General features: G+C 45.5%; 1 protein-coding gene across 1 annotated transcript in view; it reads right to left on the reverse strand.

Moving 5' to 3' along the window:
• Window positions 1-15,404, reverse strand: part of LRIG2 (leucine rich repeats and immunoglobulin like domains 2) — a 130,177-nt gene that overhangs the window by 57,065 nt on the left and 57,708 nt on the right. The window contains exons 5-8 of the mRNA XM_073667172.1: window positions 14,827-14,970; window positions 13,653-13,796; window positions 10,159-10,302; window positions 9,604-9,747 (exon numbers count right to left, since the gene is read on the reverse strand). Of these exons, the coding sequence (XP_073523273.1) occupies window positions 9,604-9,747; window positions 10,159-10,302; window positions 13,653-13,796; window positions 14,827-14,970 (576 nt within the window). The remainder of the gene's footprint in view (window positions 1-9,603; window positions 9,748-10,158; window positions 10,303-13,652; window positions 13,797-14,826; window positions 14,971-15,404) is intronic.

Consider the following 15,404-nt stretch of genomic DNA (forward strand, 5'->3'; position numbering starts at 1 on the left):
GGGGAATGATCACTGGGATGGGGGGGTGCACACTGGGGACAGGGAGGGGGTGCACACTGGGGACAGGGGGGGGGTGCACACTGGGGACAGGGGGGGTGCACACTGGGGACAGGGGGGGGTGAACACTGGGGACAGGGGGGGGTGAACACTGGGGACAGGGGGGGTGAACACTGGGGACAGGGGGGGTGATATCACTGGGGACAGGGGGGGTGATATCACTGGGGACAGGGGGGGTGATATCACTGGGGACAGGGGGGGTGATATCACTGGGGACAGGGGGGGTGATATCACTGGGGACAGGGGGGGTGATATCACTGGGGACAGGGGGGGTGATATCACTGGGGACAGGGGGGGTGATATCACTGGGGACAGGGGGGGGTGATATCACTGGGGACAGGGGGGGGTGATATCACTGGGGACAGGGGGGGTGATATCACTGGGACTGGGGGATGGTGGGTTTGATCACAGGAGCAGGGCATTTACACTGAGCCTGCTGCTGCTGTGATCACAGTCCACCGGCTGTCAGAAGGAGAGCAGCAGCCGGTGGATGAAGACGTGGGAGAGGGAGCAGAGGGAGCGGAGGTCGGGGTGCAGGTATGAAAGTGGAGGGGGGGGTCGGGGGTGGAGGGGGGGGGCAGGGTGGAGTGGAGGGGGGGGTCGGGGGGAGCGGGGGCAATACTACCTGATGCAGATCAGCAGCGGCAGAAGCGATCCACGGGGGGGCAGCTGCAGAGGGTCCACGGGGGGGGGGGGCAGCAGCAGAGGGTCCACAATGGCCGGCACCCGATCCATGGACGGGCAGTTGCGGCCATCATTAAAAACTCCCTCCATATCTGATTGGGGCTAGTATCCATGTGACGCTAGCCCCCCAATCAGATCTGGGGGGAGGGGGGGGGGGGGGACAGAGGTGACACTCCCCCCAGCCAATGGCTGATGCTGTAAGCATCAGGCCATGCCCAGATTTAAATATTACACCAATTTTCATTGGTGAAATATTTAATTCATACCGATTGGCAGTTTCATTAAAAGTGAAAATGAAACAGCCAATCGGAGGGGTCCCAGGCACGGGGGGGTCAATCCACCCCCCGGGGGGTCAATCCACCCCCCGGGGGGTCAATCCACCCCCCGGGGGGTCAATCCACCCCCCGGGGGGTCAATCCACCCCCCGGGGGGTCAATCCACCCCCCGGGGGGTCAATCCACCCCCCGGGGGGTCAATCCACCCCCCGGGGGGGTCGACTTCAGGATGTCCAGTTGCAGTAGCAACTGTGACACCTGAGCGACCCCGCTCGCAGGCGCTGCAGGGGCTCTTTCCCTCCATGTCACAGACGCTGTGACATGGGTCGGGAACGAACTGTTTTCCATGTCACAAACGGTGTGACACGGGTCGGGAAGGGGTTAATGAATCTGATGATCCACCTATTCGCTGCTAAGTCGTAATTATATAGTGCCCCCAGAGCTGATACTTGCACCTTAAGGGTACTGGTGGCTAACCCCATGCTTAAGCCTTTCTGAAGGAATTCCAAGATGGCCCCAATAGGAACCCTTCCTTTGGCAGACTGACCCGAGGCAGACAGAAACTTAGCCCAGGTTCAACCATAGATCCAGCAGTCACCGGCTTCCTACTCGCCAGTAGAGTAGTAACTAGACCTGGAGAGAACCCCTCCCGCGTTAGTAGTGACCTTTCAAAATCCAGGCCGTCAAATGCAGGCCCGATCTTTGGGGATGGAAGACTGGGCCCTGCCTGAGGAGATCTGGGGTGTCCGGAAAAACCCATGGATCCGCTTGGGACATTCTCTTCATCCAAGTGAACCATGGTCTCTTGGGCCAAAACGGGGCGATCAATATAACACCCGCCTGTTCTTCTCGGATCTTCCTTAGGATGGTAGGGATCAGCATTAGAGGGGGAAAGGCATAGGCCAGGGTAAAATCCCAAGGAATTTGCAGCGCGTCCACCACAAACGGCCTCTCTTTTGGATTCAGGGAGCAAGAGATTTTGGTTTTCCGATTGTTTTGTTTGCAAACAGATCTATCTGAGGTTGTCCCCATCGGCCGACAATCTGCTGGAACACCGCTGGATTCAACTCCCATTCTCCTTGTTTCAAGATGTGCAGACTTAGAAAATCAGCTTTTACGTTCTCTTCTCCTTTTATATGCAGCGCCGAGAGCGTGAACAGATGACTCTCGGCAAAACAAAAGATCTGATCCGCCACTAACATCAGAGGAAGGGATCTGGTACCCCCCTGGCGATTGATGTAGGCGACTGTTGTTCGGTTGTCCGACATTATTCGGATGTGATGACCCTGGAGAAAAGAACTGAACTCTACTAGTGCATGTCTGGCTGCCAACAGCTCCCTCATGTTGCAGGAGAGACCCGTCTCGCTGTCCATCCAGAGGCCTTGCACTGACTGATCCCTCAGGTGAGCACCCCAGCCTTCTGTGCTTTTGTCTGTCGTAATTGTATCGGACACCTGGAAAGACCAAGGAACCCCCAGAGATAGATTTACCGGAATCATCCACCAGTCCAGCGAGTTGATTACCAAACTTAAAAGGGATATTCTTCCATCCAGACGACCTCTGAGCCGTCTGTCTGCTGTCAGGATCTCCTGCTGAAGACGTCTGGAATGGAACTGAGCCCACTGAACTGCTGGGATACAAGATGACATCATACCCAATAGGGACATAGCATTTCTCAAGGTCATGGTTGGATTGCTGATTACCCGTGATATTAGGGAACGGATCTTCAGTTTCTTGTCCTCTGGCAGAAGACAGGTCTGGTTTTCTGAGTCCAAAATGAGACCCAGGAATGATTGAACCTTCCTTGGTTCCAGTCTTGATTTTTTTAAATTTAGCAACCAACCCAGTCCATTTAGACTGGACATGACCTCCACCAGAGCCAGTGCGCAGAGTTGTTTTGATCTGCCCACCACTAAAAAATCGTCCAGATAAGGGATGACTAGGATATCTTTCTCCCTTAGATGCGCTGTGACTTCCAGGATAATCTTCGTGAAAACCCTTGGAGCCATGGAGATGCCAAAGGGAAGAGCTGCAAACTGAAAATGCCTTGTGCGCTTGCCGAACTGTACAGCTACCCTCAGAAACTGTTGGTGTGCAGGAAAGATTGGGACATGGTAGTAAGTGTCCTTCAGATTGAGGACGCACATATAACAGTGCGGAAACAACATTTTTATGGCCGATTTTATTGATTCCATCTTGAATGGCCTGTAGATCAGATGGTCGTTCAGCTTCTTCAAGTTGACAATGGTTCTGAAGGAGCCATCCGGCTTCTTTGTTAGGAAGAGAGTTGAGTAAAACCCTCTCCCCTGCTCGGGTACAGGTGTTTCTACCAGAACCCCCTTCACAACCAGAGTGAGTACCTCCTGCTGCAGGGCTATCTGCTCTCTTAGGCATCTGGGGGCTGAAATTCTGACGGTGCTTCTGGGAATGTTTTTGAACTCCAACTTGAGCCCCCTCCTGATTATCCCTAAAATCCAAGTACTGGACGAGATTTTTTCTCAGGCGGGAAGAAAGTGGGACAATCTTCCTTCCACCTGGAGAGGTCTGTCACTTAGGGGCTTTCTTATTCTCGGAGGATGGACCCCTGAACATGAAGACTCTGTTATTCGGCTTCCTATCTCTCCAGCCACTTTGGTCTCTTGGAAACTTGCTCCGATTGTATTTCCTCTTTCAAAAGGAGCTCTTATAATCGGGAAACAGACACAGTGGGAAACTCATGTTTCTTGTTCCTTACCCAGGATATCATTCTAAGGCCTTCCCGAAAAGAAAGTCCCCCTCGCAAGGGATTGAGCAGAGTTTAGACTTTTGACTGCACATCCCCTGGCCAGCTCTTGAGCCATAATGCCCTACGGGCTGCATTAGAAAGATTTGCTGATCTGGCAGCCAGCCTAACTGAATCTGCCGATGCATCAGCAAGGAATGCAGCCGCCCCCTGCACAAGAGGAAGATCCGACAGAATTTTCTCTCTAGAGACATTCCCTTTGATCTGGTCCTCTAACATTTGAAGCCAGATCATCATAGACCTGGCGGTGCAGGTGGCTGCCACTGCCGGTTTCAGAGCTCCCGCTGACGACTCCCAGGCCTGTTTAAGAAAAGACTCCGCCTTTTTATCAAGCGGATCTTTTAGGGACCCCAAATACTCAAATGGCAGTGTGGATCTTTTTGAGGACTTCGCAATGGCCACATCAATTTAAGGGGTTTTGTCCCACTTAGCTGCACCCTCCTCTTCAAAAGGGTATCTCCGCTTAGAAGAAGGTGGCAGCTGGCCTTTCCGCTCTGGTTTTTTTCCATTCCTTGTCTATAAGAGACTTGATTCTCTCGTTAACTGGGAATGTGCGTCTCCTCTTCTGATCTAAGCCCCCGAACATGACATCCTAAACTGTGCTGGGAGCTATGGTATCAGCAATACCCATAGTCACTCTTATAGCCTTAACCAGTCTTTCAGTATTGTCCACTGAAAAACAAGGCCTACCCCCTCCGTCATCATCCGAAGACTCTGATGACGATGATGAGGAGAGGTCAGAGGGGGAAGGATATTCTCTCGTGAAACTGGACTCCACTGACTCCTGAGTCCCAGGAAACCCGTTTCTGCTTCCTCTTCTTACGCGAGGTCAAGCGTTTTAAGGAATCCCTGACCCCCGTTTGGATCAAAGTTTTTAATTCCATAGAGAACCTAGGGGACTCCTCTGCTATGGTTCTCTGGATACAATCCGAGGAAAGGTTTTCAGCGTAGGAGGTGGGAAGGCTAATTTTGCGTAATGCACACTCCTTATTTTTATTCTTGGAACTACACTTTTTTGGTTCTTAACACCAGAGGGAAATGAAAGGAGAAAAAAAACAGAAGAGCACATTACTAAGGTGAACTTTCACGAAGATCACTCACCACACTGCCATTCAGATTAGGGTACCGGATGCGGTGGTTGCCGTTCACATGAAGGCTCCCATCTGGCGGAGGTGGATTGACTAGATTTCTTCTGACCGGTTCTGCTGGCACTCATACGACCCCCACTGCTGTGGCTCTGAAGATGGGAAGACTCTCGATGCTCCGGCTTGAGCTGTTTACACTGCTTCCGGCAGCAGTGTGCACGCTTTCTGCCTAACGCAGGATTTTTCAATAATATATATATATATATATATATATATATATATATATATATATATATATACATATACACACACACATACAGTATATATATATATATATACACATATATACACATATATATCTATCTATCCACACACATACAGTATATATACAGCACAGACCAAAAGTTTGGACACACCTCATTTAAAGATTTTTCTGTATTTTCTTGCCTATGAAAATTGTACATTCACACTGAAGGCATCAAAACTATGAATTAGCACATGTGGAATTATATACTTAACAAAAAAGTGTGAAACAGCTGAAAATATGTCTAATATTCTAGGTTCTTCTAAGTAGCCACCTTTTGCTTTGATGACTGCTTTGCACACTCTTGGCATTCTCTTGATGAGCTTCAAGAGGTAGTCACCGGAAATGGTCTTCCAACAATCTTGAAGTAGTTCCCAGAGATGCTTAGCACCTGTTGGCCCTTTTGCCTTCACTCTGCGGTCCAGCTCACCCCAAACCATCTCGATTGGGTTCAGGTCTGGTGACTGTGGAGGCCAGGTCACCTGGCGTAGCACCCCATCACTCTCCTTCTTGGTCAAATAGCCCTTACACAGCCTGGAGGTGTGTTTGGGGTCATTGTCCTGTTGAAAAATAAATGATGGTCCAACTAAACACAAACCGGATGGAATAACATGCCGCTGCAAGATGCTGTGGTAGCCATGCTGGTTCAGTATGCCTTCAATTTTGATTACATCCCCAACAGTGTCACCAGCAAAGCACCCCCACACCATCACACCTCCTCCTCCATGCTTCACGGTGGGTACCAGGCATGTAGAGTCCATCCGTTCACCTTTCCTGCGTCGCGCAAAGACACGGTGGTTGGAACCAAAGATCTCAAATTTGGACTCATCAGACCAAAGCACAGATTTATACTGGTCTAATGTCCATTCCTTGTGTTCTTTAGCCCAAACAAGTCTCTTCTGCTTGTTGCCTGTCCTTAGCAGTGGTTTCCTACCAGCTATTTTACCATGAAGGCCTGCTGCACAAAGTCTCCTCTTAACAGTTGTGGAAGAGATGTGTCTGCTGCTAGAACTCTGTGTGGCATTGACCTGGTCTCTAATCTGAGCTGCTGTTAACCTGCGATTTCTGAGGCTGGTGACTCGGATAAACTTATCCTCAAAAGCAGAGGTGACTCTTGGTCTTCCTTTCCTGGGGCGATCCTCATGTGAGCCAGTTTCTTTGTAGCGCTTGATAGGTTTTGCAACTGCACTTGGGGACACTTTCAAAGTTTGCCCAATTTTTTGGACTGACTGACCTTCATTTCTTAAAGTAATGGTGGCCACTCGTTTTTCTTTACTTAGCTGCTTTTTTCTTGCCATAATACAAATTCTAACAGTCTATTCAGTAGGACTATCAGCTGTGTATCTACCTGAGTACTGCATAACACAACTGATGGTCCCAACCCCATTTATAAGGCAAGAAATCCCACTTATTAAACCTGACAGGGCACACCTGTGAAGTGAAAACCATTTCCGGTGACTACCTCTTGAAGCTCATCAAGAGAATGCCAAGAGTGTGCAAAGCAGTCATCAAAGCAAAAGGTGACTACTTTGAAGAACCTAGAATATAAGACATATTTTCAGTTGTTTCACACTTTTTTGTTAAGTATATAATTCCACATGTGTTAATTCATAGTTTGATGCCTTCAGTGTGAATATACAATTTTCATAGTCATGAAAATACAGAAAAATCTTTAAATGAGGTGTGTCCAAACTTTTGGTCTGTACTGTACACACACATATATATATATACACACACACACCTATATATATATATATATATATCTCTATATATATCTCTCTCTATATATATATCTCTCTCTCTCTCTCTATATATATATCTCTCTCTCTCTCTCTATATATATATCTCTCTCTATATATACACATATACACACACATATATATATACACACACACATATATACATACATATACACACACATATATACACACACACATATATACATACATATATACATACACACACATATATACATACATATATACATACACACACACACCCATACATACATACATACATACATACATACATACATACATACATACATACATACATACATATATATATATATATATATTTTTTTTTTTTTTTTTTATTTATGCCAGCTGGCGCGCTACGCCACAGAATCCCTCCTGCGAGTGCGCAGCCCAGCGGCTCCCGGCGCGCTTGCAAACGGGGATGACCTGGACATCGCACCCTGTGCAAGCGCAGACCCGGGCTTCCGGCGCACTCGAGCTAGGGCGCATCACGACCCCGCGCAGCCTGGAAGACCGGCCTGCCGGCGCATTCAGCCATGGCCATCATGCGAGCGCAAACCCGGTAGCAGGACCCAGCGCACGCGGGAGAGGACCGTGGAAGGCACCCCCTTAAACAACTGAATATAACTCCAAGTAAATCAAACTGTTCACTTAGGAAGCAACACTGATAGACAATCAATTTCACATGCTGTTGTGCAAATGGAATAGACAATAGATGGAAATTATTGGCAATTACCAAGACACTCAATAAAGGAGTGGTTCTGCAGGTGGGGACCACAGACCACATCTCAGTACCAATGCTTTCTGGCTGATGTTTTGGTCACTTTTGAATGTTGGTTGTGCTTTCACACTCGTGGTAGCGTGAGACGGATTCTAAAAAACACAGAAGTTGCTCAGGTAGTGCAGCTCATCCAGGATGGCACATCAATGCAAGTTGTGGCAAGAAGGTTTGCTTTGTCTGTCAGTGTAGTGTCCGGAGGTGCTACCAGGACACAGGCCAGTACACAAGGACACACGGAGGGGGCCGTAGGAGGGCAACAACCCAGCAGCAGGACCGCTACCACCGCCTTTGTGCAAGGAGGAACAGGAGGAGCACTGCCAGAGCCCTGCAAAATGACCTCCAGCAGGCCACAAATGTGCATGTATTTGCACAAACTGTTAGAAACCGACTCCATGAGGGTGGTATGAGGGCCCGACGTACACAGATGGGGGTTGTGCTCACAGCCCAACACCGTGCAGGACACTTGCCATTTGCCACAGAACACCAGGATTGGCAAAGTCGCCACTGGCACCCTGTGCTCTTCACAGATGAAAGCAGGTTCACACTGAGCACATGTGACAGACGTGAGAGAGTCTGGAGACGCCGTGGAGAGCGATCTGCTGCCTGCAACATCCTTCAGCATGACCGGTTTGGCAGTGGGTCAGTAATGGTGTGGGGTGGCATTTCTTTGGAGGGCCATACAGCCCTCCATGTGCTCGCCAGAGGAAGCCTGACTGGCATTAGGTACCGAGATGAGGTCCTCAGACCCCTTGTGAGACCATATGCTGGTGCGGTTGGCCCTGGGTTCCTCCTAATGCAGGACAATGCCAGACCTCATGTGGCTGGGGTATGTCAGCAGTTCCTGCAAGATGAAGGCATTGAAGCTATGGACTGGCCCGCCCGTTACCCAGACCTGAATCCGATTGAGCACATCTGGGACATCATGTCTCGCTCCATCCATCTGTTGCACCACAGACTGTCGAGGAGTTGGCGGATGCATTAGTCCAGGTCTGGGAGGAGATCCCACAGACCATCCGCAACCTCATCAGGAGCATGCCCAGGCATTGTAGGGAGGTCATACAGGCACGTGGAGGCCACACACAATACTGAGCCTCATTTTGACTTGTTTTAAGGACATTACATCAAAGTTGGATCAGCCTGTAGTGTGTTTTTCCACTTGAATTTTGGGGGTGACTCCAAATCCAGGCCTCCATTGGTTACTAAATTTGATTTCCATTGATGATTTTTGTGTGATTTTGCGGTCAGCACATTCAACTTTGTAGAGAACAAAGTATTCAATGAGAATATTTCATTCATTCAGATCTAGGATGTGTTATTTGAGTGTTCCCTTTATTTTTTTGAGCAGTGTATATCTATAAATGTCGGTGAGTTAACTTCCACCTATTAGAAAACTATAATCTTTAATACTAAAACTGAATCCCATTTCTCTATAGTGAGAGTTAAAATGAAAGAGCTGCCTACATGTCACCCTCCACCTTTCAGAGGTAACAAATACATGATACTGAAACCAGCGCCTGACATCTGCTCTGACTATTAAAGTAAAGCTGATGGCATCAGTAACTACTGGGGTGGAATGGAAGGCACTGTGATCTGGGACAATTTTTATAACTGGGTGCAGGGGTGAGAACTGTTGCAACCACTAAGCAGAGCTATATTCTGACTACTACGGTAGGCGATTTAATTTTTAAGGGAAAATTCTGATTAGCGCAGTGTAGAATTGCATATGGAAAATGGTCAATACACATTTCAAATGTCGTTCATATAACACAGAATGCCTTGCTACGTTTTTTTATAATTTTCATTTCCAGAAAACCTATAAAAAAATACATTAATTGTACAGCTTGCATTTTAACAGATAGAAAAAAAATATTCACTTACAGAGTCCCAAGATTTGCAAGTCCCTTAAATACACCTTCAGCAATATGATTTATTCTGTTATCCCCAAGGTTCAGTTTTTCCAGTGAGCTAAGTCCGACAAATGCAAACTCATCCAAACGGTTCAGCTGGTTGTTTGACAGGTCTCTGGGGGAGGCAAAGGAAAAAAGACAGACTGTAAGAGACGGCACAAGCTGAAACAATACTGAATTACTGGCTTACAACAGTAAAGAGCGGGACATGGGATCTATGTTCACACGCATTGATTTCCTATTTAAAAATAACTAATCTTCATTAAAGTATTCTTGTTAACCAGAAGAGGAAAAAAGATGCTAGCCTTGTAGAAGGAACAAAATACGGGGGTCTTTCAATGAAAGTCTGAAAGTGCTGGTTAGCATTGTTAAAATCTTTGGAGGTAAATCCCAAATAATCAGCTAGTGCAATGATAAAACCTATGATTTTGTGTGGATAGTCCCAAGATGCAGGAAAGTATGAGAGCGCAATCTTGAAAAGTCTGAGAAATAACCTATATAATGAAGAATGCACTTCAACACTTACAGATCCAAGAGATTCTGGCAGAACTCCCACGCATCTGGGCTGATCCTGTTGACGGCATTCTGGCTCATGTAAAGCTGTTGTAGTGAGCGCAGTCCATAGAGCCAGCCTTTGTTAATGTCCGTGACATTATTATATTCCAACTCACTGCAGGAGATTAAATCAGACTGATTTTAGATTAAAAATGACAGCAATATGTTATGCATTCAATTGGTCAATGTAACAAAAGGTCCACTGTTATTTGATCACAATACACAACATAAAAAGTGTAATATTAAAGAGGCTGTCGGCTACTTTAACATTGATGGTATATCCTTAGAATAGGTCAGCAATGCCTGATCGGAAACAGCTGAATGGCGGGGATGCTTTGTTTTGTACCCCCACCGATATCGGTTAGCACAGCTCCATCTAGGAACAGTGGTTGTGGCCAGTTACTGCACATCCACCCCTACTGACTTGAATAGTTGGTGGATGTGCAGTACCAGGCCATGGCCACTATACAGTTGTTGGAGCTGTGCAGCTCCATAACCGAGTAGTTACGGATGCCACCAACACTGGGAACTGCTAATTGGCGGGGGTGCTGCACCCCCATCGATCATACATTGATGACCTATCCTAATGGTAGGCCATCATTGTTAAAGTCCCAAACAACACCTTTAAGTAAGCCTATGTTCACATGTCCAGTAATGATCCGTCAGAATAGATCCAGCAAAAAGCCATTAGGAAAAAAGTTGTGTTGACAACTTTTTAGTCCATTATTCACTAACTCGTCTCTGCCCGATCCGTTATTTTTAACATCAATTGGCAACGGATCTGTTAATGCAGCATCCGTTGTTGTCTATTACTAACAGGTTCGGTAAGATCTGTTCTAATAGATTACTGGACATGTCAACACAACCTAAACCAAAGCATGGCTAATTGCCATGCTGAAAAAGATAAAATAAAGGCCAATACTATTCTGCCAGTCTACATACAGAAAAGTGGATGGAAAGATTATGTAGCCATTCCTAGCAGAACTAGCAGAGAAAATGCTAAACTGAACAAGGAGTCTTCATATATAAAGTCCTAGCTGTTAGCTGAAAGACCTGAGGAAATGTAGATATTTGTGGGAAATAAAACATTCAGTAAGTTACTTTCTGCTCTTAGGAGTCCTGTGGGTGAACCTACTTTGTGGCCGACATCTCTGTATACGCTACCATACAGGGAAGGCTGTGAACCACTGAATCGGAGCACCTACTGGACACCCAGGTACAGATAGAGCAGGAAATCCAAGTCTGATTGATTTCTTTTCACAACTTTATAGAGAACCTGTCAGTAACCCTATTAAAATAAAGATGGTGTGGGATAGGGTAGTATACTTTTTTAGAAAACAATTTATGCCAATGCACAGATATTCAGCTTTTAATGATATGTAAAATAGGTTTGCAAGTGCACTGGGGAGCAAAATCACTGCACTTGCAGTCTATGGCCCATCTTCGCCTCCCCTTGCCAGTGCAGCGCCCCCACACTGCACTGCCAGTCTAGAGCATGGAGTGTCACCAGCATGTAGTGTGGTGATACGCCCAAAAGTGCAGTTACAAAATAAAGAAAGTGAATGTCGGCACACAGGATGATTGGCTAATAGGTGTCTTTCATAATGTTTCACATTGCCCTGCAATGCCTCTGCTTGTGCAGGGTACGTGTTACTGACAGGCTTCAAACTAAGTACAACCTGGCTTTCTTCAGTGGGAAACCTTGTCTTTCTAATAACCAGTGCCATGTCGAGAAATGCTATTATACGCACCACATACGATATGGCAGCATTACAATTATAAGTCGACAGTTAGGAGGGTCGTTCATTAAAGATTTCCCCTGATCCACTTCTATTAATCACAGGACGCTGAAACTTCACATGCGTAAGAAGTCTCTATAGGTTACGTGCCAATTTGCAACTCAGAACTGATACTGGTCTTGATTTTACAGGTGCTGAAGTGATGTGATTCTTGATAATGGACCCAGTGGAATACAGAGCAGTCATCAAGTTCCTTTACTTGAAAGGGAGCACACCAAAGGAGACGTTCAATGAGATGAAGAAGGTTTATGGTGATAATTCTCCATCATATAATGTAGTCAAGAACTGGCATCGTCAATTGAAATGTGGTCAGACTTCGGTGCAAACGGCTCCAATTCCAGGGCGACCCCACTCTGCTATTGATGAACATACCATCCAGCAAGTGGAGGTCGCCATTTTGGACAATCGCTGTGTAACCATTCACCACCTAGCCCAAAATGTTAAGATTAGTGTGGGGTCCTTTGAAAAAAACATCCAAGACCATCTTCAAATGCATAAAGTATCCGCTCACTGGGTTCCCCGGCTGCTCACACCTTTCCAGAAGCAGGAACGAGTCGAATGCTCTCAAGCTCTATTGACTATGTGTCATGGAAACCAGGAGGACTTTTTCAACAGACTTATCATACAAGATGAAAGCTGGGTTCATCACTATGATCCTGAGACTAAAGTCCAGGCGATGCAATGAAAGCATCATGACTTACCACCTCCTAAGTAGGCAACGTGCCCAACCCTCAGCGGCAAGGTCATGCTCACAGTATTTTGGGACCAGCACAGAGTAGTATTGATGGATTTCCTAGCAGAGAGTACCATGATCACTGGGGCATACTATGCTTCACTGCTGCGGAAATTGTGGGAGGCCATCAAAACCAAGAGATGTGGCATGCTCACCAAAGGTGTCCACCTTCTGCATGACAACGTACTAGTTCACAACTCACATGATGCCCAAACAGAAGCATGCTCCTGTGACTTTGAAATTCTACCGCATTCCCCTTATTCACCTGACCTCGCACCATCAGACTTCCACCTCTTTCCAAAAATGAAGTTGTTTTTGAAGGGCAAGCATTTTCCAGATGAGAATCTGATTTCCGAAGTCACAATGTGGCTTTTGGAGCAACCTGTCGACTTCTACAAGCGAGGTGTTTACAGTTGCTTAAAGAGATGGGAGAAGTGTGTGTCCCTGGGTGGCACCTATGTAGAGAAGGACTAATAACGGTGCCAAGTTTCATTGCTCTCAGTCAACAGGAAGTGGGTCAGGGGAAATCTTTAATGAACGCCCCTCGTATGCCTCAGAAATGAGACAATGGGATGTACACAAGTATAAGACAAAGCTAGAAAGCAGCATATGGGAGACAGGAGCTAGACAACTTCACTTATACTTAAATACCTGGAAATAGGACAATGATGCCAGCAAATAAATTTGGCTAGAATAGGTGTTTTATGACTATTTTACAGCTTAATCAGTAACATTTGCAGATATTTGCATGTCATTGGGTAAAATCAGCATCAGCCCTGAAACAGAATAGCATGCAGAGTATATGAAAATACACGCATGTCCTGAAAAAAGCACAAAAAGTCCCAACAGAACATGGTCTTGGAAAGCAACATCCAGTACATCTGCTAAATGTAGATCTCGATCATTAAGATGACCCTGAAATAAGCCACTTACAGCTGTTCCATGTTGTCCAATCCAAAAAATGCACCATCCATTAGTTTGCTAATTCCATTTCTCTGCATTTTTAAAGATTTTAGCAAGTCCAGGCCTTGAAACGTCAGGCTCTCCACAACCTGAATTCGATTACGCCTCAATTCACTGGCAATGAAGAAAAGAGGGGAAAAAAAAATTAAAGTAACAAAATTAGCTAAATATACTCTGTATTAAAAATAATAGGATGATGCAACTATGCCATCTTGGTCATCCCAATGAACACCGGGACAGGACATATCACACCCGAATATCAATGAAAATGCCCTGGCTAGTGTACCTAAAGACCTCCATTCACAACCAATAGATTGATCAGTTCATCACCAAAATCGAACCATTTTGGTTATTTAAATAGATTTTACCTTATTTTTTCTCCCACAATGTGTACCAATAAGGTCATAGGAGACTTTAGGGAACTTTTTTTTTCTCCATTTGAATCCAAAATACCTTACATCTTTCCAGCAATAAGATAATGTGTTAGGCAATTGTTAGAAATCATACAATAAGCATCGTACCAATTGCTGGAGATGGATGAGAAGCAGACAGTACACACTAGACCGCTTTCTCTCCCATACACTGTATGCTCGTTCAGACAAGCTCCTGTGTCATCTATGAAAAAGCCGCTGAAAGCCATTTGTTGGCCATCATATCTCCAGGAGAACAAAGTGATGGGCAGTCCAAAATCAGACTTGTCCAATTGCTATCTCCTATGATGATCAGTTACATCGAGACCCCATATGCATTAGTGTTGGCTAAATTTGTTGATACTGATGGGCTTGACCAACATTAGTCTAATGTGTATGTGGTGGTGGTCACTGTCCAGCTTTGCCTTCATAGGAGAATGTCAATGGCTGCTCCGCTTGCAGTCATATCTAGACTAGCCCAATGTTTAAATACAATCTGTAATTAGCTTATGAATAGCTTATAAATAAAACAAACAAAATGTGTATTAATTAGAAAGAAGATCCTGCATTTTGGCCTGCGTGTCAGGTGGCATTCTTTTAACCAAGCAATCTGTGCTCAAACAGCGTAGCTAGATTATTCATTAGGAAATCTGACAGCGCCTCAAATGACCAATCACAATGGAAGGAACGCCACAATCACACAAAACAATAAAAACTGAAGACACTGCACTTACAGGTGTTGCAGATTTGGAAGTTTCAAGCTTTTCGGCTGAATCACACTGATCTTGTTCCTGTTCAGCTTCAAAACTATTAATGATCCAGATAAATTGTCAAAAGAACCAACTTCCAAGGTTGTAATTCTATTGTTGCTCAGGTTTCTAGGAGGTAGAAAAAAGTAAGTTAGCTTCGGTCTAGGAAGTCTTATACAACTATTATAGATAAGAATTCCAAAAAATAAACACAAAGCATGCTTAAGTAGTAATTGTTTTAACTTTTATTTCACAAATTGATAGTACAGATAAAAATAAACTTTGCAATATATCTTAACAGAGAAATCTCTCTTCCTGGACTTATCTGAGTCTCAATTCATGGGTAACATCTGTAATTCCGTGAACACAGATGGGAGATGACAGTTGGAGCTTTTAAAATTCTATGGAGGAGGGAGGAGGAGCTAGAGGCTGACACAGATATTCTGCTGCAAGCTCTCCTGAAAGGACAGTTACAGTTCTCCATAGAGTGTCATCTTCTATCTTAGTATTAGGAAAGTTCTGTATTCACTGAAAGCAGATATTACCCCTGAATTGAAAATTTA

This window comes from Phyllobates terribilis, unplaced genomic scaffold, assembly GCF_046119375.1.
Source record: "Phyllobates terribilis strain yellow unplaced genomic scaffold, ASM4611937v1 Scaffold_2__4_contigs__length_985480577, whole genome shotgun sequence".
NCBI classification, from domain to species: domain Eukaryota; kingdom Metazoa; phylum Chordata; class Amphibia; order Anura; family Dendrobatidae; genus Phyllobates; species Phyllobates terribilis.